Genomic DNA, 26,169 nt, shown 5'->3' on the forward strand with positions numbered 1-26,169 from the left:
TACAATATAACGATACTTTAATACAAAGATAGATAAAAATTTTAATAAAATAGGATAAAGTAAAAAAAAAAAAAAAAAAAAAAAATACATATTATATTTATAGATTTAAAAGAAAAAAAAAAAAAAGACATATTTACAAAATGAATAAAATTTAAGAGGATATAGATTTCTTTGATTTCAAAGAAGAGTTACAGCCATTCTTAATCTTTGGGATTGACTTCAGCCATTTAGGATTATTACTTGAAGTAGTAAACGATAAAGAAGATGACTGAGTGATATTATTTTCATTAATAAACGATAAATTGGGTATCTCTTGACTATCTTCAGGTGTTATGGGTGATTCTTCCATACAAGATAAAGGAGTGTCTAACATAGTATTATTGGTATTAGGGATTGGACGCAGATTAAGCTTTTGAACAAGTGGGCTTTTCCTATGACGATAATAGCCACGAAATAGAGTATTATCATTATGATTCTTTTCTAATTCTGAAATAAGTGAAGGATCATTGATAGCTCCTAGTTTAGCTTCTATTTTAGTTTTGAAGTCAATGAACCCAGTTGTATTCATCGCTTTTCTTGCTCTTCCTGGCCAACCATCATCAAAAAACACACTTTTCGTTGTTGCATTCATATTATCATATTCTGCCTCATATTCATAAACAGTAGGAGGATCTGTAGAGAATCTGACCTTCTTTATTGCTTTCTTCTCTTTTATATTACTTGCTTTCAAAATATCTTGATAGAATTTAGCAAGATCGATACGACGAGTCTTTCCATAATAACTCGACGGCCAAGCTGTTAAATCCATTTCTGTTTCATTATATAAAGTATTTATTTGCGTTGCCATTTTTAAAATATTAATAATAAAAATAAAAGAAGAAGAAAAAAAAAGCCAAAAGACTTCAAATTTTATTTTATATTTATTTATATTATTTTAATTATAGAAAAATGGAAAAAAAAATAAAAGGAGGAGTAGGAGGAGGAGATTTTATTTAAAAAAGACCATATAAAATTTAAATAATAAGGGAGTTGGGATTAGAAAGAAAAAAGGAGGGGAATTATACCAAGTTATCTAATGTCATGAATTATATAATGATTTTGATTGGTTAATTTTTATTCATGTACTAACTATTAATGTAAAATACACACTATGGAAGAAGGAAAAAAAAAATAGTATGACAAGCTTTGTTGAATATAACTATTCTTTTTTCCACGTGCAGTATAGATTTTAAATTGGTTGGTGTTGTATCTATTTAGTTTATTAGCATAAACCCTTTTAAAAAATCAAATAGGGATATAATAATTTATCCATGTAATATTACGTATTTTATGTTCTATATATATATATTATATAAATATATACATATTATATTGTAATGTTTATTCAATATTTATTTATATGTATTTATTTATATAGAAAAAAGTTCATTCTCTAATAGTTTTGTCTAGCTCGTTTAACAGCTCTCTTTTCATTCTCTATTTCGTCTCTTTCTAATTGTCTTAACCATTGTTTCTCTGTCATGTTGTCTGTGTACCTGACAGCCTCTTTAGACCTTTGTCCTCTACCTAACAATAAGTCGTCACGCTCATTATTGTACTCGGCCATTTGATCATAACGATAAATATCTGGTAACTCCCATTCTTGAATCAATCTCTCTGGCTTTTTACCATTATCTCCGTATTTTCGACGCCACTCTTCTGTATCAGACCTTTGTCTTTCGAGATCTATTTTTGTAAAAATAGCATATTCTTGGTCAGATCGTTTCAGAATTGTATTGAGTTCTTCATCATCCATTTCATCACTCTCTTCTTCTGCATCACGACTTTCTGCAGAGTTATTATTTTTGTCTTCTAGTAGGGATCGTAAAAATGCCTCTCGATCTTCTTCTGTACTTCGATGATCAAATTTACCAGCTTGAATAACTTTACCATCAATGTCTAGTTTATATTGAGCTCGTGCCAAGATATTTTCTTCAATTGAGTTTTCTGTAATAAGCCTAAAAATTCGGACTTCTTTAGTTTGACCAATACGATGGGCTCGGTCTTGTGCTTGAAGATCCTGATGAGGATTCCTATTTATATAAGTTAAGATAAATTGGTTAATCTTAGAAGCTTGTATAAATTTGTATATATATATTACCAATCTGAATCAAAAATAATAACTGTATCTGCAGTTTGTAAATTAAGACCTAAACCGCCTGCTCTTGTACTTAGTAAGAATATAAAATAGGGTGATTCAGGTGCGTTAAAGACCTTTAATAGATTAGAACGATCATCTGACTTTGTTGACCCGTCAAGTCGTAAATGACGGTATCCTCTATATATACAAAAGTCTTCCATAATATCCATAATTTGTGTCATTTGGAAAAAGATAAGCACCTGTATAATTTATCATTTATTTAGTACTTGACATATATATGCATATATATCTATATCTATACTTACTCTATGGCCTGTGGCTCGAAGTTTAGGTAAGATACGATCTAAAAGATCGAACTTACCTGAAACACGATAGAGTAGCTCATTACTCACTTTGTAAGGATTAATAACTCTCTCTACCTCCTCAAATACAAAAGGGTGATTACAGATTTTACGCAATTGCATAATAGCATTATTTAAGCCCTTTATGCTTGTTTTTCTGTAGAAAAAAAAAAAAAAAAAAGAGCGCATTTATCAGTCCTCTTTCTACCTTCTCCCTCCCCCTTTTATATATATATGTATATATATCTATGTTTGATATTTTACCCATTTTGACCATTGCTTCCAAATAATACACCATATTTTTTCATTTGTGAATACAAACGTGCTTGAAGTGCAGATAGTTTACATTTAATAACAGTTTCAACTTTATCTGGTAATTCCGATTCGACATCTTTCTTTAGACGTCTTAATAAAAAGGGACGTAGAACCTAGCATTTATAAATAGTTATATTATATATAAGCTTTAGATACCTAGAAGATATAGATGGTTTATACCTTGTGAAGACGCTTAATAATCAACAACTGTTCTTCTTCATTTAATTCTACTCTATCTTGTACACCTTGATTTGAAAATGGTGTATTAAACCATTCTTCAAAGCTCTTAACTGAATTAAAGATTTTTGGTAGAATAAAGTTTAAAAGTGCCCAAAGCTCAGGCAGATTATTCTATTAAAAAAAAATTGTTAATATCTTTTTCTTCTTCTTCTTCCATTTTATCTTTAAATTTACCTGAAGAGGTGTACCAGTCAAGATTAATCTATACCTTGCAAAGTAATACTGTCTTAATACCATTGTAAGTTTAGATTGGGTATTCTTCATACGATGTCCTTCATCAATAATCATGTACTTCCACTTGATTTTAGACAAGACAGGTCGATCTTTAATAATGTAATCAAATGTCGTTAACAAAACTTGGAAATCTCTATGTTTGATTTGTCTTTTTTGAATATCTTTACGGACATCAGGAGGCCCCTTATAGCATACAGTTGTTACAGTGGGTGCCCACTTATCAAATTCAAGTGACCAATTCGTCAATGTAGATAAGGGTACGATAATTAAGAATGGACCATTTTGTTTTTTCTTTTCAATAAGATAAGTGATAAGACTGATAGTTTGAATAGTTTTGCCTAAACCCATTTCGTCGGCAAGAATACCATTCAATCTATTATTATATAATGATACCATCCATTGTAAACCTTTAATCTAAATGTTCATCATTTATATTAGTTTATATTATCAAGGTAGATACATATATACATATATATATTTACCTGGTATTCTTTTAGTTTACCACCACTTAGAATAGTTGGTTGAGACACAGTCTCTTGAATTCGATGTGCCATTCTATAGTAATCTATCTTATTACCTTTGCTGTCCTATAGTAATAAATAAATCAATAAAATACTTATATCTTTTCAAAAAAAAAAAAAACTTTACTGTTAATAACATTTCCTCATCAATTTCCTCATCTACATGGTCTTCATCATAGCTCATATTTTCAGCCTGTTGATCTACAACAGCCTTCGTGAGTGACTCTAAGTAAGCACCTGTTTGTTTTAAAAGCAAGGTCAAACGTGTATCCTTAGCTTCATCAATCAACTTCATATAGGCTTCTTCATCATCATTACGTAAAGCACGAATACGCTCCTTAGAACGCTTATCAGCTTTCCTCTGTTCCTCTCGGTCAATATGTACATGGTATTGCAATACAGCCTTTCCAAGCTTGGCTATCTTAGCCTGATGCGACTTGTGCCATGCAATTAAATCACGACCCTGATTACAGACACTTTGCAAATAGTCCAAATGACGTTGCTTTTCTTTCTTTTCTCGATCAATTCGTTGTTGTTTTTCAAGTTTTTCTGTCAATTTAGCTTCACGAAGCGTTTGTTTCATGATTTTACGATAGGCAGTACGATCGACAGAGGAGGCAAGTCGATTCGCCTCTTCCATGTTTTTCACGATTTCTTCCCGTAATTTGGTTTGCTTTTGACGAAGTTGGAGAGATTTTAGTTTGACGATGGCGTGAAGTCGTTGTGGTGAAGCAGTTCGGACAGTCTCCTCATAATATTCTGTTAGAAGATAGCCAAGTGGCTGTCGTTGATCTTCTTCATCCATAAAAGATTCAAGCTCGACAACAGAAGCATGTGCACGTTGTTCAATTCTCTTCTCTCGTTCAGCTAAAATAGTGTATGGGTCAATACCTTGAGGTGGAATATCAGGCAATAATAAGCGCTGCTGCCTTGATCCATGTGCATGTGATCTTGGTTGACCCGATAAGAGATCAAAAGCAGTAATAATGTCACCATTATGGTTAGAAGTTGTTGACATAGTAATTAGATCATTTGTAGTTTTTTTCTTCATTATGCTAAATTCGATAGCTTGGTGATAAATTGCTTCAACAAGACGCTCCGCCATCGTTTTAGGAGGCTCTTCAGGCATAATAGGCTCTTGTTGCACAGTTTCCATGGCAGATTGCAAAGGAATCATATTTGGGAGCATAGCAGCTTTTTCTGGTGTAGCTTTGTTACTTATGTCAGTAAGGTTTGAATTTTGAGGAAGAATATTTTGAGTAGGAGACATTTGATATTGCAAATTATTAGTAGTTGTCTGAGGTGTTGAAGGTACTGAGGAATATGGTGAGGCTACATTAAATACGATATTAGATAAAATTTTAGAAAAAGGAAAAAAAAATACCATTGTTAATAGGATCATTCACAAAATGTTGTTGAGCTTGTTGCTGCTGCTGCTGCTGCTGCTGCTGTTGTTGTTGAGCTTGTTGCTGTTGTTGAGCTTGTTGCTGTTGTTGAGCTTGTTGTTGAACTTGTTGCTGCTGCTGTAATTGCTGTAATTGCTGTTGTTGCTGTTGTTGTTGTTGCTGTTGAGCTTGTTGCTGTTGCTGTTGCTGCTGTTGCTGTTGTAGCAAATGCTGTTGTAGAAGTTGGAATTGTAATTGCTGGTGAATTTCAGCAGGTGTGGGTTGACTGGGAATAGGAGCTATTTGTGGCTGTTGATTTAATTGCAACTGCTGCTGTAAATGTTGCTGCAATTGTTGCTGCAACGGTTGTTGCTGTGTCAACTGCTGTTGCTGTTGGAGCATTGATTGTTGTTGAAGCATTGATTGTTGTTGATTTTTAGTTTGAATCTGTTGCTGTTGTTGAAGGTAAGTACTTTCGGCATGCTTTTGCTGAAGTAATCTAATCAAGATCATCAGTTGAGAAAATTCATTTTTGCCGTCTTCTTTTTCGCCAGCAGCTTGTAATTGTCTAGCTCTCTAACATTATTAAAATAAAACTAAGTAATCATTCAAAATAAAGTATTTTTATTTTATTTTTTATATTTTTTTCTACCTGAATAATAATATTTAACTTTTCTTTTGTCAGCGAATTATTATTTAAATCAGAAATAAGATGACTGACAGTGTATGTAGTAGGATTAAGTAATGGCAAGTTATTATTATCCATGATTAGAAAGTTATGTGAAAATTCACTTTCCTTTCCTGCAAATAATGATGATTCTGTTTAAACATGATCATTTTTGTACAAGTTAATAAAAGCAATGCTTTTTTTTTTTAATATTCTAATTTTTTAATTTTTTTTCCAAACTACTTTACCCACCCGCTGTGCCGTTAAAAGATAAAAAAAAAACTGGAAGTTGAGGTGTGCGAACAACAATTTTTTTTTTTCTTCAACAGAAGAAATTAAAGCGATGACATAACAGCTGAGTTTAGAATATATGTATACTTTTTACAGAAAAAGATATTATGTCCAATGATTTTACTTTATTTCGGAAACCAATGCTTTAGGATTTTTTTAACGATTTTTTTTTTTTTAATACGTACATCCAAATGTTTCGACCACAATATACCCGTAAACCTTTTGAATTATTTGTATGATTAAAAAAAAAAAGTAGACCCAATAATACTTTAGATTTAATTCAATTAATAGTTTTTTCCATTTTAGCTGATTGGTCCTGGAAATTCAGGCAAGCGTACATTAGCGGCTCAACTTTTAAAGACTAAAGATGTTTTTTATTTAATGTAAAGATCAATACAAATTAAAAAAAAAATTATAATTAATTTTTAAACATATAGACATACAGCAGATAAATTACCAAATAAAGAGATCGATCATGTTGATTTTGTTTTCATACTTATTGACATGACACAACCTGCTAGTTTAGATCTATTAAAACAGATCTTGGAAAATATTAATATAAGTTACTTGGCAAGTAAAACAGCTATTGTAGTAACAAAAAGTATGATAAATATTGAGTATAGGGTGTATAGAATAAACACTAATATTGCATTGTTTTTTCTTAGTGGATGTTCCAAGGCTATGGCAGATAGAAATAGAGTCAATACAAAAAATGATTGGTGCTAATATGGATTTGCATATATTTTACGCTAATTTAAATGTAACAATTTTTTTTTCCCACTTCCCTCCCCCCCCCATCTTAAAAAAAATTATTTTACTCCCCTCCCCCCAAAAAAAAATTATTGACTCTCTTTTTATAAAATCATAGAATCATATTGAAAAGTTGAGGGTTTGTAATCAATTATCAAGACTAGTTCAAGCAAGTACTTTACAGTATAAAAACTTAAATTTAACTTTGTTGAAAGCAATTCAAGTTTATGATATCGATTATGAAGAAGAAGAAACAGAGGTGCCACCAGTTACGGTGGAAGACATTTAATATAGTGTAAATCGTCGATCTAATAAACTGAATAAAAAATCGAGCCAATCAAATCAAATCAAATATTACATAGTAAAGGTTCATGTTATAGATGTATTTTTTGTTTTGTTTTTTGTTTTGTTTTTTTTTCTTTATGTTCTTATAACAAAAAGGGACATGCAAAAGTTTAACAGTTATGAGCATTTATTAGACAAAAAAATAAAAAAGATGAATTTATCCCATTATGGTGAACAGCCTTATTTTAATAGCAATAATTCACTTTTCCCGTCATTTACTGATAATGACACCCCTTCAACAACGAGAGAAAGAATAGACTTTAAACGAAAAAAGAACTGGCCAGAACGGATTTTAGTGGAAATGACTGGTTTATTACATGTTCTTTCACCAACTGGCAAAATATTATATTGTTCGGAATCAACTTTTGCATTAACAGGTTTTCGACCTCATGAATTAGTAGGACATTCACTAATGGACTTTCTCCATGTCGATGACATGGATGTCTTCATTCGTGATTTCCAAATATCATTCCATACTCAATCACAAATAAAAACTTATTATCGTTTTCGTAAAAAGGATGATAGTTATATTATTTTTGAAACAGTAGGTCAGCCTAAATCAACAGATAGTTCAGCTCAAGCATTCTTTGGAACTGCTCAACCTGTTCCTTCAAAAAGCGGAATCATGATAGATTCATTTCTGGAGTTAAAAGCGGAAAATAACTGGTTAAGGAAACGAATCAGAGAACTGTCCGCCAAGGGGGGAGAAGTGACAGGTATTCCTGAGCAACATAATGTAGAGCTTAGCAACCAAAAATATATGAATGATACCATCGTTACTCCTTCCTCAAGTGATAATAAGGGTTTTGTAGTTGGGGAAGACAATCAACATTTAAGCGAATTAAATCGATTCATAATAAGTCGTCATTCTGAAGAGCACAGTTCAATACCTTCTGAAGAGAAAGAAATAAGTGAAGATGTGGAAAACGTATCGTTATCTCATATGGATACGTCTGAAGTAAAAAAAAGATGGAAACGACGTGTAAGTCTCTTGCTTTCCTCTTACAAAAAAAAAGGGGGGAGTTGATAATATAATAAACTTATTATTTTAAACTGTTTAAATAGAAAAAATACAAAGAAAAAGAAGAATATGTTTGCACTGATTGTGGCACAACAACTTCTCCGGAGTGGCGCAAAGGCCCGCATGGACCAAAAACGTAAGTTTATGCAAACATAAACAAAAATTATCTTTTATAACTTTATTTAATTTATTTAGTTTATGTAATGCATGTGGGCTTCGCTGGGCCAAAAAGAACAAGGTCAAGAAAAATGATTTGAATGATGACTAAAAAAAAAAAAAAAAAAAGGAAAAAAAACCCAGAATACTTTTCTATAATTTGCATTATCTAATAAAATATTTTTGGATGAAAATATTTCTCCTTATTTGGAAATAAGGAACAAGTTCAAATCATTTATTGACAAAGAAGGAATTTTACCGCCAAGACGGCTATTGTTACATTTATGCAACCAAACGACCCTGATTATCCCGTGTAATAAACACAATATTTATCAATAATATTATTAGGTTTTATATGTTCACTTTTTCAGGAAAGGTATAAAAAATGTTTCTACGGGAACTTTAATAGTATTTCTTGTTTTATTAGACATACCAAGACAGAGAATGTGTGGCATTACAAAAAAAAAAAAATGCTCCTGTAGACTTTTACTTTTAGTAATATTGATTATTACATGTAAAGTCCTTAAAGATACTCCACTTAGGAATTGCAAGTAGATAACTATTTCAAAATTATTTACTTTAAAGGACATCAACTTGATGGAAAGACAAATACTTACTTTATTGGCATTTGTATATGCTAAATTGATATGTATCATCATGTTTAATATATTTATTTATTACATTATATTTATGATTATCAATTTTTCAATTTCAAAAAAAAAAAAAAAGAAAAAGATCTTTATTATTCATTCATGGTCTATACAAACTCTATCTTTAGTAGTCTGCAATCATCTTCTATTACCTCCTAGTTCTATATACCTTTGACTAACTATTGAATCCATATACCATTTTGGTGATAATAATAATACTTATATTTAAAAATCCATATTTCCTAAAACCAAAACTAAACAACATGATAATGCAATAATAATAAAGAGAAAAGAGCTCGATTACTATAAAGAATCAATATGTCAACATCCTCTAGCCTCTATAAGCCACTCCTTCCTTTTTTTTTCTTACTAGTAATCGTATGCCATTAGCAGATATTCATAGCATTGAAAAAGATGCAAATCAATCAACGACATCATCACTAGATAGTAGCTCTGATACGCAAACATTTAATTCATCTTCATTTGAGTTGATAGAACTTTTAGAAATGCCTGATACTAATACAGAAGAATAAAATCTTCTATACCATATCAATTACATATATGATGTATCGATACAAAATTGGTACGACTATAACGTCTAAAGATTATTATTTTTTATTCTAATATATAAAAAACATACAAAGAAATCTTAGTTATTTTTTTCTTTTTTTTTTTTTAGTCATGCTACTCTCGGTATGATATTATAATGTTTTGAGTATAATAAAAGATCCGAGTCATATAACTACTGTATTGTATATTTCATTTGACAATAATAATAAAGATTGGGTATTCTTTATGATGTTCACAAGCAAAAAATATAAGCTACCAGCCATTATGTTTAGTATCTGGGACACCCCACCCAGCGTCTTGAGCCTCTGAGGCATCACCCCATCCTTCTCCATTCTCTTCTGTTAAACCAAATCTTTCGAATAATTCCTCTTGTGTTTCATGTTCTGTCTTTACTACTTCAAAACTCTGTGGTGTTTTCATCGTGTTCCATTCTCGAAATGTTTGCCATTGAGGTTGTGCAGGATGAGTAGGTAATGTCAAATCAGTACTCATTAAGTTAAGCCTTTTAGTGTGTATGTGTGTGTATGTGGTGTATATGTTTTTTTAGATTTATATTTGAATATAGCAAAACAATTAAAATAAATGAAAAAGTCGATATAATTCTAATCTTTTTTTTTTTTTTTTTTTTTTTTTTATTTTTTATTTTTCATTTTATTGCTTTTTTTTTTTTTACTCTCAGTCATTTACAAATTATTTACAATTTTATATAAAATGGTATCATACATCTAATTCTTTTAAATAGTTATAAGACACAAGTCTTGGATCTGGCAACTGCACTTCAACTGCCTTTAATTTCTTGTCGAATATGTCAATTTCTTCGTCTTCTTCTTCAAATGTTATCTTTCGCTTTTGCCTACTTGATGGTTGAACTCTAGCATATAACCAAAAATGACCAGCCTTCAGAGCTCTTTTGATGATGTCTTGTATTTTAAATCTTATCGTGTGAGCAGATTCTTGGTCCCCTTTTAGCTCCTTGTTTTGCCTCCAAGCATCATACGTTATTTCACCATATTCAAGAACAGCTTGTTTAATGGCAGTTACCTGTTGTTCACTTACGAATAACAATCGAAATAGGAGTCGTTCACCATCTACATTCACAGAGGCAGTGCCTAGACCATCATCAACCTCAACAAGGGCATTAGCTATAAAGTTACGTCCTGGACTACCATCACAATATCGATTGCAATCACCTCGTTGGATAACAGTGCCGCACCTACAGCATTGCCATTTCATATTTATATGGATAACGTGACTTAAATAACAGTAGGCTCGAAAGAGATTAGTGTCTGAAAAGGAGGATATGATTGATCTGATAGGAATCTCTGAGAGCTGCAGTGGGCTATGATGATCGTTGTGTTCTCTCGTATCTACCTCTACTGTTGTATATTGATCGGCTAAACAAAAGAAGCCCCCCGTCTTATGTTTGCAGACAAGGTTATGAAATATGACAGTAGAGCCTACAAGTAAACCTAAAGGATAATATATATGCTGAGGATCTAAATAGATATCAATCACATCCAAGGTATCAAGTTGTCGAAGTTGTATATACAGTTTACGATGTGCCTGACCTGTGCCAATATTAAAATCTTTATAAAGTGATAAAGCGTTACGATTCGATTGAGGATCTTCAAATCCACCTATAAACCGTTTAGCAATCACGATTCCATATACATTAACAACCTGTTTGCAGAATTGGTATTGGGTCCTTTCATTCAAGATATTAGTTTTATAAAGTGCCACTGTTTCAATCACATCATGAGCAAGCTCCTCCTCCTTCTTGGATGGATGTTCAAATATTGGATCTAATCGGATAGCTTCCTCATGTCGTTTCTCTGTATAAAATATAGGGTATATAACATGCTCATCCCCAAGCAAATGTAACGTAGACCCATTTTCTTTTATTTCATCACCTTGGTATCTTCCACGAATTACACAATAGTCTCCTATCCTTAACTCCTCAAAGAAATGGAGGCTACGGTCGCGAGAACTTAAGATGAGTACACATGTTTGAGGTTCACATGACTCTCCTAGATCCTCAATATCGTAAACGTTGACAATCACGCGACTTTCTAAATATATTTTTGCATCTGTAGAAATGATAGTCTGAATAGGAAACTTGTTGATGACATGTATAACCCAATAAGGGTATTCTAACATGAGTCGACTAGGTCTATAACGGTTTATACCTGCTACATCTTTGTATTTTTCATCTATTTCAAACCAGAGAGAGGACAATCCAGCCCCTAGATAAACAAGATCTTGTTTACAACAGATTATATAAGTGGTTTTTAAGTCGATACACCTTGGTTGGGTTGTCCTAGTGTTTTTCAGATAGGAAAGATCTTCTTGGACGAGTTTAAAACGCTTTATCAAGTAAAGGCCGCTTCGAATGATAGATCCACTGACTAAGCAAAGAACACTCCCATTGTCGTCTATGAAATAAGTTCGACCGTCTTGTAATATCTTCATTTGGCCCAGGAGCCAACATAAGTTAGCATTAGGTTCGTAGATAGCTGTTCGTACGGTGACATGATCGGCCTCTGCTAAAGTATTGCTACCTACTAAATTCAAATCTTGCTCTTTAAGACGTTTAAGAACCATCTCTTTCAATACATGTTTTAAAGAAGGATAGACATGAAGTGTAATATTCGTAACAGAATAAGTGTTAGGGCCAACTACAAAACAGGATGTGTCATGCAAAAAAAAATGATCACGCCAGTTACCCTCATTATAACCGGGCAAGAATATCTTCTCCTTCAAAACATTATATGCTTGTTTCAATACATTGATATCTGTTATTAAACAGCTTTGCACAAATTTGATGGTTAAAGCGGCATAAAGTTCTAAACAACTAATGAGTTGTTTAAAATCAGCACGCCGAGAGATACAATCCAGATATATATGTTCTTTTAATTTGGCTTTTATTTCATTTGTTGATTGATTATGATGATCTATAAATGCTATAGCTGTTTCAATGTATTCACAGTGATTTGGTATATCGATCAGATCTATATGGGATTGCATGCAAGCCACTAAAATATGTGTTTTGGATGCTAGCATATCCAATAAGTAGCTTTTTGTTTTTGTTACTTTTAAAGACACAACATGAAAGCGATGTAAACGAATGCGAGTCTTAACTCGATAAGGACGTAATGGTGAATATCCCAAGCAATGAAACAGGCAAATGAGTGTCGTTTGATTGATTTCATAAAGACCAAACATACTATCGATGACACGTGTGATGGTTCCTATAACAAAGGTATTACTTGATGTAGTAGAGTCATTTAACTTTCGGTACTGTGATTTGCTGAGAGAATAACATGAGGATAATTCTGGTAAAAATGCAAAGAGAGGTTGTTGATATTTATCTGATATATAATTTAGATGTTGAAATGCATAGGGTAGGCCAACTTTAAACATGGCATAATATGTAATGATTGAATTGCCTTCAAAAAGAATGGAGACATGAGGCTGTTTGAGACTAATAATGAATTGTGCAGGTGAATCAGGTTTTATAAACAATGTTGAGATAGCTTCCACAATACCTGCTATACTTTGAGGTTGATCCAGATTTTCTGTTAATCTATAGACATCATCTGGATATTGCTTAAAAACGTTCTCTGCATCTAAAGCAAAACATTCACGTAACAGTGATGTACTGGCTGCAGGCGAACTGTATGCGTTGTCCATAAGAAATTCTACATAACAGATACCTAGCGATTCGCAACAAATATAATTCCATTTATCAATAAATAAAATTAAATTGTCTAGATTTGGATGAAATTGATCAACAAGACACATGATTGATTCATGAGTAGCTTGATCGATCAATATAACTGTGCCTCTCTCATAATCATCCGTATCTTCAGAAATGACTTTTACGATGCCTGTTAAATAAGTTGCAGTTAATGTTGAGTTGGTGCCTGCTTCAAATAATTGTAATTCATGAATCGTCAATGATTCCATATGCTTGTTGATGAATGAATTTGAAAAAAAAAAAAAAAAAAAAAAAAAGAAAGAAAAGGAAATCTGTCAATTTTTTTTTTTTTTATTATTATTATTATTATTATTTTTATTATTATTATTTCTCAGCCATTTTTTATGTACTAATTAGCTATTCAGATTTAATCACATTAGAGCAGACTTATATATAGGTAAACAGCTCAAGTTTGGAATGAAATCTAAACAAAAAAAAAAAAAAATGAATATAGAGTAAGAAAACCCAGCAAAAAAGAACGGAATTTAATCCTATTTACTTACCAAAGTTTTTACTTGGATCACAAGAACATTTCGTTCGGAATTCTTCTTCTATAGGACAATGTGTATACGCTGAATGTCTATAGCCTATATCATTAAAGAAATGAAATTCATCTTTATGTAATAATAAAGAGGCAGCAATTGAATGAACAGGAGCATCACCCCATCTATATTAAGAAGATATAAGGATAAGCTTATGAAAGCTCAGATATCCTTACCTTTCATAATAAAATCCTCCTGATTTATCGAGATAATCAAATAACTTTAAATAAGCTTCAGATCGCCATAGTGAAAGATCTCCAATTTCAAAGTTTGACCAAAAATGACATGTATTATAAGTTACACCATTATCACTGGTAACGAATTGGAAGAGAGTCTCATTTCTATTAGGTAATAATTGAGGATATTCTTTCGTAAAATTCATCACTGTATCCCACAAACTAGGCACCGTTTCGATATGTTCTTTATAAGCTATATTGAACCCTGTATAATAGACATATTAGTAATAATTGAATAAATAAATAAATATATATATATATATATATATATATATATATCGCTTTTACCATATCTCTTTTTCGATTTTCTCATGTATTCAAATACGTCATAATCAATTTGACAGTAATAATCAACGTAGGGCTCTAATCTCCAATAATAGTCAAATTCGTCTAACAAAGGATGTCTAAAGAAATATCCACTTTGAAATCTAGATTGTATATACCATTAAATTAAGATATATATACATATATTTTTCTTTTTTTGAAATCTATATCCTTTACCTACACATATGCCTATAGGATTCACTTGTTGCATAAGGTATATTTTGCTCGGCCATCTTTTGTCTACATTCAGCTGCATAAGTTTGATTAATAAATTCTGGATAACCCCACATCGTTTCATTCAATTTTCCAAATAAAACACGCGCGTTTGTAATAGAAGATACAGTTCTAATAAAGATAGGCGTAAAATCTTGATCATTGAGAAAGATATAAGGATAATGATATTTTGAGTTGAATGTATTTTCAATTTGACTCATCGTACTGACAATGCCATCTAATTCTTCATTACGAATGAGGATTACAAAACATGCTTTTTCTTTAGTAGTTTGCTGCAACTGTTTATTATTTACTATTCTAATAGGCTTCAATGGATAAAGTAAAAAAAAAGTAATTATAATAAAGAGCGATAGAGTTGAGCATATTAATATTTTTTGTTTCTTTAAGAAGCGTATTATCATTTATTTGAAAGAAAGAGAAAAAAAAAATCACAAGGGAGAAAGACAAATAGAAAAAAAGAAGCTTGAATCTTAACTTTTACTTCTAATATTTCAAAAAAACTGCTTTTGAATATAGAAACAGGCTTATATGCATCATATACATGTTAGTATAATATTCCTATTTTTAATATTGTACTACAACAAGATTGCAACTGGTGACAAACAATGTTAAGAGACTTTCCTAACTAAGACTCTATGGAAGGCATGAATTCTGTCACTTTTATAATTTTTTATATGTAGAGAAAACGATGCCTTTATATATAACCATGAAACTTACCAAGTCATTGATAGTTTTTTTTTTTCCTTTTTATAAATATATATGATAGATGAAATACCACATTCTGAACAGATAAAGGAAAATAGAAACGACTTTTTATACGATAGAAATTATAGTTTTACATAGAAAGACTTGTGTAATTATGACTCTTCTTTAATATATTTAGAAGATAGACTTATCCAATTTAATCAGGTTTTATTTATTATTTAACGATAATACGTACAAATTGAAAAAAATAAAATAAAATACATATATGAACTAGCAGAAATATTTACTATCTAGGAAAGGTTACTTGGAAATAATCGACAATCCTTAATATTATCCAGTCTTAAATAGAATACTTTTGAAGGAGCGTATAAAAAAAAAACACAAATATACGAAAAATGACTACAGATATACAAAAAATGACTACAGATATTATACGCTGTTAAACTACAAATATGACTATAACCAAGGATAGCCTCGATTTAAACTATGTCGATTCTAAGATTATTCAGGCACTATTAAGCAATGATAATTGAATGTTACCATAGATAAGATGGTTTACTTTACTATCTAGAACATAAGCAAGCGAGAGAGAGAGAAGGCATGTGAACGATATATATAAATACACACATAATTTGTAAAGTTGACTAAATTATGAAGAGCACCAACTATCATTTACTACATAGCAGGAATTTTTTTTTCTATATCTTTAAAAAATAATTATACATGTCTAATATCACTACTCTCTTCAAGTATGTGAGATTATGATATACACCAGTTATCATGAGAAACTATAAAATAATGTTATTTTTATAATAATAATAATAAAATACGCTTAATTAGAAGAAAATATTGAAGCAGATTTGCGTACAGAATATTCTTTATCGATTCGAAATCGTAGATATTATTTGCTTCTCAATTTAAGGGGCTCAAGTTGAAATTTATTAGATAACGGCTATACAACATAAAATCAAGAGTAAATATATATTTCAGTAAAAAGAGAAACCCTCTTGTCAAGGTTTCCCTTTTATTAAAAATAAAATACAATGCAATAAATAGGAATCTAACTATATTATCTTTAGCAAAGTCGTTCTAAAATTTTTTGTTAAGGCCTTCCTTAGTCAATTAAAAATAATTTTTCTCGATTCTTATTGGATTTCAAGTTCCTGGCATATAAATTTTTGTGAAAAGAAAAAAAAAAAAATAATCCAGTAATAAAATTCTTTTTTATTTTTCTCTCTTAATTATAATATAAATGAAGAAAATGTCTCAAGTAAACAGACAACAACAATGGGGACTTACTCCTCCTTCTTCTATCGATTATCCTAATGATCATGAAATAAAACTAACAGAAGATCTTATAAGAACTTTACATGAATATGGCTTATTTGAAAGCGACCAGGAAGCACAAAAAAGGTATGCAACAATTAAAAAATAAAATAAAATAAAATAAATAACACTATTGAAAACAATGCAGAATTACTGTCCTAAATAAATTAGACGCTATGGTAAAAGAGTTTGTTTATCGTGTTGGTATATTGCAAGGTTTATCGGAAGAAGAAGCTAGAAGCGCAGGAGGGAAAATATTTACTTTTGGTAGTTATAAATTGGGTGTTCATAATGCTGGTAATTTTTATTTTCTTGTATAAAACTATATAAATATGGACTGTTTATATTCATTATCTTTACTTATTCAAGGTGCTGATATTGATACGTTATGTGTATTCCCAAAGCATGTAGAAAGAGATCATTTCTTTACAATAATGTATGACATGTTAAATGAGAGGCCCGAAGTGACTGAGTTAACAGTAAGTCGTTTTAATATGTGCATAGATAGATAGTACATACATTTAATAATTTTAACCTAGTCCGTTGTGGATGCATATGTTCCAGTTATTAAAATGCATTTTTCTGGTATTCCTGTAAGTTATAAGAAAATTTGCGTGAAAAAAAAAAAAAAAATTGACTTTATAATTTTAGATTGATTTTGTGTGTGCAAGATTATCATTATCAGCTGTGCCAGATGACCTTGATTTATCAGATAATAATATTTTGTTAGGATTAGATGGACGTTGTATTCGTAGCTTAAATGGCTCTCGTGTAACGGATGAAATATTACGACTTGTACCAAGCGTACCAGTATTTCGACTGGCACTAAGAACAATTAAATTATGGGCAAAGAGAAGGGCGATTTATTCAAATATTATGGGATTTTTAGGTGGTGTTGCTTGGGCAATGTTAGTAGCAAAAGTATGTCAAATGTTCCCAAATGCATGTGCTGCATCTATTGTCTCAAGATTCTTTTTAATTATGTATCAATGGGAATGGCCACGACCTGTATTATTGAAACCAATGGAAGAAGGACCACTTCCAATTAGACAGTGGAATCCTAAGGTAAGAAAATTATTTTTAATCTTATCATTACAAAAAACTAAACTCCATTTGTTGGCTAGCTTTTTCCTGCTGATAAAAGTCATCGTATGCCAATCATTACACCTGCATTTCCATCTATGTGTGCGACCCATAATGTCACTGATTCAACTCGAGAGATCATGTTAAATGAATTTCGTCGAACAGGGGATATTGTAGAAAAAATCATGATTGGTACAGGGAAATGGGAGGAGCTGTTTGTAGAGAGTGATTTCTTTCAAATGTACCACCATTACCTGCAAATTACTGCTAGTTCATATTCACCTCAAACACAATTACAATGGTCGGGTTTAGTAGAATCACGAATAAGACAACTAGTACTAAAACTAGAACTTGTTGATTTGTTGCAAATTGCTCATCCTTATATTAAAGGAATCGAAAGAGTACACTATTGTGTTATGGGAAAAGAATGCTGGGATGTAGCACATGGTAATTTTAATTATCCCGAAAGAACATTTAATCTTGTTGATAGTAACTTAAATGAAGCAGAAACTTTAAATTTTTTACCTCCTGAAGAAAGAGAATCACTTATACCTATTTATACCACAACTTATTACATTGGTTTAAAGGCAGAACCTGTTACGGATGAATCACGTGGTCGTAGAAAATTGAATATCGTTTGGCCTACAACTGAATTCTTAAAAACCACTAAAATGTGGGATCGATTTGACCAAAAGACAATGGGAATTACGATCAAAAATCTGAAAGGGTAAAAAAAAAAAAAAAAAACTCTTGTTTATAAAATACTTATATAATTATTATAGATCTATGTTACCGGAAGAACTTCGTAAACGACATAATAAGTCTAGTAAACATAATAACCGCGTATCTTCCTTTCATTATTATCAACATCGTCCATTACAGTTAAAAAATATGATAGAATCAACCAATAAAGACTCTGTTAAAACAAGTCAACAAATAGAAAGTTAACAATATACCAATCAAGAAGGGAGCAGGTATCCTTCTCAACACAAAATTTATAGAAGAAAAAAAAAAAGGCCCTTATACATAATCTAGTTTATATTTATAATAATATACTTATATACATTCCTTCTAGAATTGACACACCTACACACTCTCTCTTCCTCTCTATAATATGCATGTATATCTCTCTTTTGTGTATATATATAAAAAAAAACTATTTAATAAAAAAATAAAAAAAAAACCCATATACATATACAATACGCATGACGTCTAATAGTAAATTTAATAACGAGCGTGTCAAAAATTTTCTATTCAATTGACATTTGAAACCTAAGCTGCAGTTTTTGAATATTAAGATTCAAAGGAAAAAACATATATGTATATAGTATTGTTCTTTTATAAGGTAAGGTATAGTATTTAACCTTAGAATCTTCATAATATAAAATGAGAACTACTTCAAGTAAGCAGTAAGCCTCATTTAAGCCAGAAATGATATATAATGAAAGGAAAGAGGAAATTCAGAGGTCAGATAGCTTTTTCGTATCATGTATAGTAGTCTAGAAGCAAATTTATTACAGCACAATTGTCTTTATTATTGCAATAAATGACATTGGCCAAAAAATAAAATATAAATTTAATACAACTCGTAATTTAACAAAGCATACATCAATTTATTGCTTCTATTTTTTTTTTCCTCTTCTTCTGAAGATATATAGTTAATATTATCACAGACAGCAGTATATTATAATGTGAGGAAGTAAAGATTGAAAAAAAAAGTATTTTTTTAAAGTATAGAAGAAAATACAACTGGTAAAGATGTTATAGAAAACCAGGGAATTATTATTGCTGTTAGATATAGCAAAAGACTGTATTAAAGAGAGAAAAGAATTTACTAAAAATAAAGAAAGAGCTATTGATTACTAAAATATCACCAAAAAGTTTATAAAATAAGGATAAGGAAGCTACTCCTAGTTGTTTTTTTATTAATGAATAGTCTACTCATTCTGATTCTGATATTATAGTTATGAAAGTCTACTGTTTAGGTATTAGATAGTTTGCTATAGCTGAGCATTGTTTTGTTTGCAACAATATCATTTTTTTTTATTTATTTATTTCTCCCTTGGTGGCAGCAATAATGATTTAGTGCAATCATGTATAAATATCTAATCTTTTATATATTTGTATATTTATAGTCATTTTCAATGCCCCCCCCCTCCAAATAAAAACAAATGTGTATCACTTACATTACCAAATGCAAGTTTATTGTCAAATCAAAAGTTTAAAAATATATCTGTTCTAATTATTTTGACTTCAAGGAAGAAACAACCAAAGAAATAGTACAAGGAAAATATCTTGTTCATGCTATCCCGGCTACAAAACAATACTAGATAATGGTCAATTTCGTTCGGAATTTAATCATGTCTATGGTTTTATTTTAACGTAGAAATATGTGGGATAAGAAGAAAGTATACTCTTAGGTCTGATAAATACTTTACTGCAACCTCTATTGAAAAAAATATCTTTCCCCTAATAAGCATACAATGTATCAAGATTTCGCAAAGATAAAGAAATCAAGCAAAGAAAAGTGATAGAAATCTTTTATGATATGAAAATTGTATGTGTATTTGAAAAGTACCTCTAACAAAATTCAAATCGACAAATCATAGAGCTACGCTATTAAACCAGGAATAACTAACACTTTTTTTTTCTCTCTTTCTTATTATCACAAGTTCAATCTTTTACATTAGCCTTTACAATTTTTTTTTCTTAACTTTTTATCATTTTTAAACTAATTAGAACAATTCAGCAATTCCACAAGCTACGTGTCAATTTTTATATACACGTATATATTTTCTTTTTTAAAAAATAAGATAAATTTATAAATGAAACCACCTCATTTTTGCTCAGAGTATCTCAATGTGTATATAAAAAAAAACACGTGAAATGTTACACTATTATAAAAAATTGGATTGCTGTTTTTCAATCCAACCATTTAACAGCTTTACCCCTTTTTTTTTTTTTTTTTTTTTTTTTTTTTTTTTTTTTTTTTGCAAATAGAATTAAAAGATTGAGATGGACTTTATAGATCAAAAACTACAATCACTCTTTGCTGGAATTCCAAGTGAATTACATTTATTGACAGGTGCAAATATATATATATATAGAGAGAGAGAGAGAGAGAGAGAGTAACATGTCAATACTAATTATATGAAAATAATTTTCTAATAGCTGTCGAAATTCTTAACAATGCTTTTTCTAATGATGATCAAGATTATGAAACACAAGAAAATGCTCGAAATGCCTTAACTTACTTACGAATTAAAGCAGCAAAAGTAATTCTGTTTGACTAATTCATTTTGATCTAGAAACGATCTATATACATATATATATATATATATATACCATTATCTGGTTATTCATATTTATTATATAGGGAGATATTGAGGCAAAAATAAAATTAAGTACAATCCTTGACAGGAAAAAACAAGACTCGAATTTATTCATACAGATAGATAAAGAGGAAGCCAATTTATGGGCCCGTAGTGTCTTTGATCGACGGTTATCAGCTGCTTTAACGCCTTGTACATCCGAACTCATTTTATTAACACAACAGCAAGATAACAGGACTAGCCTGATTGAACGCTTGATAGAACGAGTTGATCATGGCCTTCAGAGTGATCCCTCAGAAAGTCTAAAAGGGAAAAAGAAATTACGTTCATTATGTTATTTAGTAGGAATCTTATTTATTGATGGCACAGCTATTGAACAAGATATGACACGTGGCATGACATATCTGTCAAGGGCCTCTGACTTGGGTAATGAAAATGCTGGAATCACACTTGCTAAAATCCTGAGTGATCCCTATAAATACCCACAACACTATGACATGCACAAAAGCCTTGAAATTTATGAGGCAATGGCTGAGCGCAAATTAAAGGATATGCGTGCTCTCACTGACCTCGCTCATGTCTACTACGAGGGTACCCATCTAATTCCTCGCGACCTTGATAAGGCTTATCACTACGCTCGTCGTATTGCAGAATCAACGGGTGAACAGTACTGTCAATTTATTGTTGGGGACATTTTACTAAGTCGACATGATATTCAGCAAGCCATCTTTTGGTTAACACAGTCTGCTGAACAAGGTTTCCCAATGGCCATTGAGACGTTATCGAGGATTTATTTTGAGGGTAGTCTTGTTGAGAGAGATTATGAAATGGCACATCACTGGTGTTTAATGGGCGATGCTATTTGGCCTTCTGGGTTAGGGTATTGTCAAACATGTCTAGGTGACATGTATCGTCAAGGGTTAGGTGTTCCAAAGGATTTAATTCGATCATTTGAGTATTATCAAAAGGCAGCTACACAGCAAAATACACCACAGAATTATGCGCGTTATATGTTGGGAGAAATGTAAGTCAATGAAAAAGAAAAAAAATTTTTTTTTTTTGTCTACATGTACATGCTATTAATATCAATATCTATTATTGTGAAAAGGTTTTTTAAAGCAGATGGTTGGGAACATAATTTATTGTTGGCTGCTGAATATTACAAAATGGCTGCAAAGGAAAATTATGAACCAGCATGTAAACGATTAAAAGAGTTAAAAGAAATTGAAGAAGAAAATAAAAAATCAATAGAAAAGTTAAATTCAAAATCAGGAAAATGGAAGATATGGAGAACATTTTTAAGGAATAGAGAAGGAAGGGCTGCAGTATAAATTTTATCTCTTGTGTCATTTACTGTATACTATATACCATTATTTTATTTTATTTTTGTTATTATTTGTATAGGTTATATTATTTGTAGCGTTAGAATTATATATATATATATGTATACATGTATATAAATATGTGTATATATATTTCAGTTTTTTCTTTCCATTATATTAATATTATTTAATAAAATATTCACTTGTATAATCAATCTTATCGCGTTATCTGCAAAGAATAGCAACTATTTAGATGTATACTTTATGAGAAAAGAATATTTTATATGAAGCAAGAATGCAGTAGATTATAGATGTATAAAATCAAGCCTTTTTTTTTATATTTCTTATTATCATTGGTATAAATATAACTTTAGGATGCATACTCGAATAGCTTTACAGGTTAAGTTTGCATTATGAAGTCGAGTACAATATATTAAAATTATAAATAGACACATTTAAATTTTTTTTTTATTGTTTAATCTAAGGGCAACGAAGAACAATGATTAAGTTCATTAAGAATAAAGCCTACTAAATTCAAGGTAATAATTTAAATGTATATTATTAATATTTCTACATATAACTAAAAGCAAAAGAGAGAGGGTTCTGTAATATATATGCATAAATATATACTCATTGTTTACCTATTAAAAGTATCTTTTGTATAAGAAACAGTATTCGATATTCTTCTGTTATTCCATTTATTAACGTTTTCTAAATACATATAAATGATGTTTTTTCTTCTTCTTTTATATCATGACTTTCGTTGTTATGAAATTATTGTAAAAAAAAAAAAAAAAAAAAAAAGAAAAAGAAAAAGAAAAGAATTATTCAGCTCTTTTAGGAGACATAGAATAATCGCACTTGAACTTTTTAAGAAAGTGATCTTCAAGAAGGAAGAAAATAAAAATAGAAAAAAAAAAAAAAAAAAAAAAAAAACGGGGTTAATAAATGATGTACATAATAAAGAAAGTTGACATATGTGTAGTAAAATATATGCACTATGAAATTAGATGACAACCAAAAGGACATGCCCTTAATATAAATAACCCTTTTTTTTTATAGAAAAAAAATCTCTTATTCCCTTCTTCTTTTCTTTTTATTTTATCCTTATTACATAGATTAGTATAGAAAAGGCAACATGAAGCCCTTTTTTATTTTTCCTATTATTGCTCTTGGCCTTTTATTAATATGCTCTCAAAATGTATCAGCCAACAACGATATCAATTACACGAATGGTCGTTTATTAAGAAATAAACGTAGTTTAAAGTTAATTTATGATCTCAAGAAACGTCAAACAACCTATGGCGGGACTCCTGCTCAACAGCAGCAGCAGCAGCCACCACCACCACCAACTTGTCCAAATCCTCAAGATCCACGATGTCCTCAAACATTAACATTACCACCTCTTCCTAATGCTGCTTTCCCCCCTCCACCTGTTTTACCCGCTCCTGGTCTTCCAGGATTACCAGCTGTTCCTGCTTTACCAGGGCTTCCACTTTTACCAGGTCTCCCAACTTTACCTACCTTACCTACTTTACCAACTCTTCCTGCACCTCCTGATTTAAGTACAATTACTGCTCCTCCAGCTGAAGAAGATTAAAAAAAAAGGAACATTTTCTCATTACACTTGAATATTATTTTATGTAAAATGTACTTGGTTTTATATTGTTAAAATAAAGAATAAACTAAAACTTTATATTAATAAAAAAAAGTTTCATACATATAACTTTACTGCATTCTAATATATCTATTATAAAGAATTAGAAAGATAAGTTTATAACTTTATCAAAACTAGAATTGACTATACTCGGTATATATACACCATTTTTTTATTGGAAAAAAAAAAGGAGAAAACATATAAAAGGAGAGTAATCAAAAGGTATAGGAAGAAAAAAAAAAGCCAGTTAGTTGTTGTTTAAGGGGATTCATAAATAAAAAAAACACATACACAGAGGATCAGTATACATAAAAAAAGTTTCTTTATTGATGAACTCTACTTATTGCTAAAAACTTTATCAGTCATACAAAGCTATTTATTGTCTTTCTTTAATTAAATCAAAGACAGATCGAGAAGAGAAATGCAGAAGAAAAAAGAAAGGGATCAAGTAATCTACTTCTTTTTGTTACAAATGTAAGTAATCTTGGTAATAATTCTCTTTCTTTCTCTCTTTTTTTACAATTTGAACTTAATTCTGATTGACTATTTTTTGTAAACAATAAACTATTTTAAAGAATTAAAGCCTCAGTAATTGTATTATATCCCAAAGTATATGATAACATACTTTATAGTTCTCCAATTCTTTATCATGTTTTGGTTGATATTGATGACATGTCTTCACAGCATACAGCTTTATCTATGTTGTGTATGAAATTACGGAGTCTTTTCATCGCAACGAGATAATAAACAGATACATCATTATACTGAAACATCGTAAAATAGACTCTTTATAAATGTTAATCTTCTATTTTATTTTACAAGCTTCTTTCAGATTATATATATCTGAGAAGAAGCGAATGTTTTTTTATCAGTCAGTAAAATAAGTCTTTAATGATATACACAACTTTTGTTTTGTGTATGTAGTTACTTGTGGCATTTATATGAATGCAATAATACTTCTTTTTTTTTTCCCCTTCATATGATGATAAGGGACGTTTACGTAAGAGCCTTTTACTAGCTCATATACCTTTTCCAATCTGTTGCCAATAAAGTCTTACTTTATAACCTAATTTGATCGAATATAAAAGCCTTCTAGGGGTTCAAATATTCTGTATAGCTTTTGGAAGCCTCTAATGACTCAGAGATACCTTATCTGCGAGTTCAAAAAGCAGATCTACAAAAGTATAAAGAATACCGAATATTTCAAACTACGACATCCTGATTTATTGAAAAGGGTAGGGTATGGTATGGTATAAAAAAGAGTCAAGTAGAATGCTGATCGCTTTACATAAAGAAAGGAGTATAGGGAAAAAGAAAAATAGAAAATAAAGAAAGAAAGTAAGTTGTATATAAGGAATTCATCTATAAATAAACTTCTTTCATCCTTCAATTCTTCTCTCTCTTTTTTCTTCCTTTCCTTTATTTTATTATATAAAATAGCTTAAAATATACACATACATACATAGTTGGATATTTAATTTACCATGCTAACAATGCAATCATTCTTCTTTCTTACTCTTTTTTACACTCTTCTTTTGTTCACTCAAGCTATTTATTCTAAACCAGTTGATAATGATTGGGTACCTCAAAATCCATTTAAACATCAACGAAGATCTCTTGCCTTTAGAAAACGAGACGCGCCTTCAGCAGCAGATACTTTGATCGCTGCTGTTCCTCAGCAATTATCTTCAGCTCCTACACTTCCTGGTCCTGATGCTTTAATGTTACCTACACTTCCTGATACCACCACTTTACTTCAACAAGTTCCTCCTCTTCCTGCTTTACCTGCTTTGCCAAATCTGGGTACTGCTGCTGCTATTCCGCCAGCTGGATTCCCTGTTATGGGTTCATCTCCTCCTCCTCCTCCTCCCTCAACACAACCAGCCCCCAATAATGGTAAGAAGAAAGATGAGGAAGAGGATGAAGAAGAAGAGGATGAAGATTAAATTAATATACATATTATATAAAGTATGCTGTATGCAGTATGCTTAAAGTAAATAATAATAAATAGTTTTTTTTTTGTCA

The 26,169-nt window shown here is 30.6% G+C and overlaps 11 protein-coding genes across 11 annotated transcripts; 6 read left to right on the forward strand and 5 right to left on the reverse strand.

Moving 5' to 3' along the window:
• Positions 1 to 112: 112 nt before the first annotated feature.
• BX663DRAFT_505556 (uncharacterized protein) lies at positions 113 to 935 on the reverse strand. Its single transcript, XM_051527085.1, has one exon. The coding sequence runs from the start codon at positions 845 to 847 to the stop codon at positions 152 to 154; it is 696 nt and encodes a 231-aa protein (XP_051383868.1). The 5' UTR covers positions 848 to 935; the 3' UTR covers positions 113 to 151.
• A 389-nt stretch (positions 936 to 1,324) lies between these two features.
• On the reverse strand, positions 1,325 to 5,299 carry BX663DRAFT_505558 (SNF2 family N-terminal domain-containing protein). Its single transcript, XM_051527086.1, has 9 exons — positions 5,176 to 5,299; positions 3,919 to 5,123; positions 3,753 to 3,857; positions 3,211 to 3,684; positions 2,977 to 3,147; positions 2,746 to 2,909; positions 2,446 to 2,638; positions 2,141 to 2,379; positions 1,325 to 2,072 (listed from the first exon to the last, which is right to left on the reverse strand). Exons 2-9 carry the CDS (start codon positions 5,059 to 5,061, stop codon positions 1,433 to 1,435), a joined length of 3,129 nt encoding a protein of 1,042 aa, XP_051383869.1. The 5' UTR covers positions 5,062 to 5,123; positions 5,176 to 5,299; the 3' UTR covers positions 1,325 to 1,432.
• Positions 5,300 to 6,577: 1,278 nt separating this feature from the next.
• BX663DRAFT_505563 (uncharacterized protein) lies at positions 6,578 to 7,353 on the forward strand. The gene is made up of 2 exons (XM_051527087.1): positions 6,578 to 6,735; positions 6,800 to 7,353. The coding sequence occupies exons 1-2, from the start codon at positions 6,639 to 6,641 to the stop codon at positions 7,000 to 7,002; spliced, it is 300 nt and encodes a 99-aa protein (XP_051383870.1). The 5' UTR covers positions 6,578 to 6,638; the 3' UTR covers positions 7,003 to 7,353.
• BX663DRAFT_505566 (uncharacterized protein) lies at positions 7,312 to 8,545 on the forward strand. The gene is made up of 2 exons (XM_051527088.1): positions 7,312 to 8,211; positions 8,295 to 8,545. Exons 1-2 carry the CDS (start codon positions 7,330 to 7,332, stop codon positions 8,388 to 8,390), a joined length of 978 nt encoding a protein of 325 aa, XP_051383871.1. The 5' UTR covers positions 7,312 to 7,329; the 3' UTR covers positions 8,391 to 8,545.
• A 1,091-nt stretch (positions 8,546 to 9,636) lies between these two features.
• On the reverse strand, positions 9,637 to 10,257 carry BX663DRAFT_505568 (uncharacterized protein). Its single transcript, XM_051527089.1, has one exon. The coding sequence runs from the start codon at positions 10,116 to 10,118 to the stop codon at positions 9,879 to 9,881; it is 240 nt and encodes a 79-aa protein (XP_051383872.1). The 5' UTR covers positions 10,119 to 10,257; the 3' UTR covers positions 9,637 to 9,878.
• A 5-nt stretch (positions 10,258 to 10,262) lies between these two features.
• Positions 10,263 to 13,626, reverse strand: BX663DRAFT_505569 (CST, telomere maintenance, complex subunit CTC1-domain-containing protein). Its single transcript, XM_051527090.1, has one exon. The coding sequence runs from the start codon at positions 13,590 to 13,592 to the stop codon at positions 10,344 to 10,346; it is 3,249 nt and encodes a 1,082-aa protein (XP_051383873.1). The 5' UTR covers positions 13,593 to 13,626; the 3' UTR covers positions 10,263 to 10,343.
• Positions 13,627 to 13,676: 50 nt separating this feature from the next.
• Positions 13,677 to 15,148, reverse strand: BX663DRAFT_452517 (nucleotide-diphospho-sugar transferase). The gene is made up of 5 exons (XM_051523783.1): positions 14,663 to 15,148; positions 14,450 to 14,589; positions 14,102 to 14,366; positions 13,887 to 14,050; positions 13,677 to 13,807 (listed from the first exon to the last, which is right to left on the reverse strand). The coding sequence occupies exons 1-5, from the start codon at positions 15,118 to 15,120 to the stop codon at positions 13,755 to 13,757; spliced, it is 1,080 nt and encodes a 359-aa protein (XP_051383874.1). The 5' UTR covers positions 15,121 to 15,148; the 3' UTR covers positions 13,677 to 13,754.
• A 1,495-nt stretch (positions 15,149 to 16,643) lies between these two features.
• BX663DRAFT_505572 (Poly(A) polymerase central domain-containing protein) lies at positions 16,644 to 19,025 on the forward strand. The gene is made up of 8 exons (XM_051527091.1): positions 16,644 to 16,837; positions 16,899 to 17,047; positions 17,120 to 17,229; positions 17,290 to 17,343; positions 17,402 to 17,815; positions 17,875 to 18,280; positions 18,341 to 18,560; positions 18,616 to 19,025. The coding sequence occupies exons 1-8, from the start codon at positions 16,677 to 16,679 to the stop codon at positions 18,779 to 18,781; spliced, it is 1,680 nt and encodes a 559-aa protein (XP_051383875.1). The 5' UTR covers positions 16,644 to 16,676; the 3' UTR covers positions 18,782 to 19,025.
• A 1,823-nt stretch (positions 19,026 to 20,848) lies between these two features.
• Positions 20,849 to 22,193, forward strand: BX663DRAFT_432732 (uncharacterized protein; the record flags this gene model as incomplete). Its single annotated transcript, XM_051522952.1, has 3 exons — positions 20,849 to 20,918; positions 21,005 to 21,108; positions 21,210 to 22,193. 3 exons carry the CDS (start codon positions 20,849 to 20,851, stop codon positions 22,191 to 22,193), a joined length of 1,158 nt encoding a protein of 385 aa, XP_051383876.1.
• Positions 22,194 to 23,600: 1,407 nt separating this feature from the next.
• Positions 23,601 to 24,112, forward strand: BX663DRAFT_505580 (uncharacterized protein). Its single transcript, XM_051527092.1, has one exon. It carries the CDS (start codon positions 23,626 to 23,628, stop codon positions 24,085 to 24,087), a length of 462 nt encoding a protein of 153 aa, XP_051383877.1. The 5' UTR covers positions 23,601 to 23,625; the 3' UTR covers positions 24,088 to 24,112.
• A 1,440-nt stretch (positions 24,113 to 25,552) lies between these two features.
• On the forward strand, positions 25,553 to 26,143 carry BX663DRAFT_505581 (uncharacterized protein). Its single transcript, XM_051527093.1, has one exon. The coding sequence runs from the start codon at positions 25,629 to 25,631 to the stop codon at positions 26,088 to 26,090; it is 462 nt and encodes a 153-aa protein (XP_051383878.1). The 5' UTR covers positions 25,553 to 25,628; the 3' UTR covers positions 26,091 to 26,143.
• The last annotated feature ends 26 nt before the right edge of the window (positions 26,144 to 26,169 follow it).

Source organism: Cokeromyces recurvatus (assembly GCF_025118155.1).
Source record: "Cokeromyces recurvatus strain NRRL 2243 chromosome Unknown BX663scaffold_9, whole genome shotgun sequence".
Lineage (NCBI taxonomy): Eukaryota > Fungi > Mucoromycota > Mucoromycetes > Mucorales > Mucoraceae > Cokeromyces > Cokeromyces recurvatus.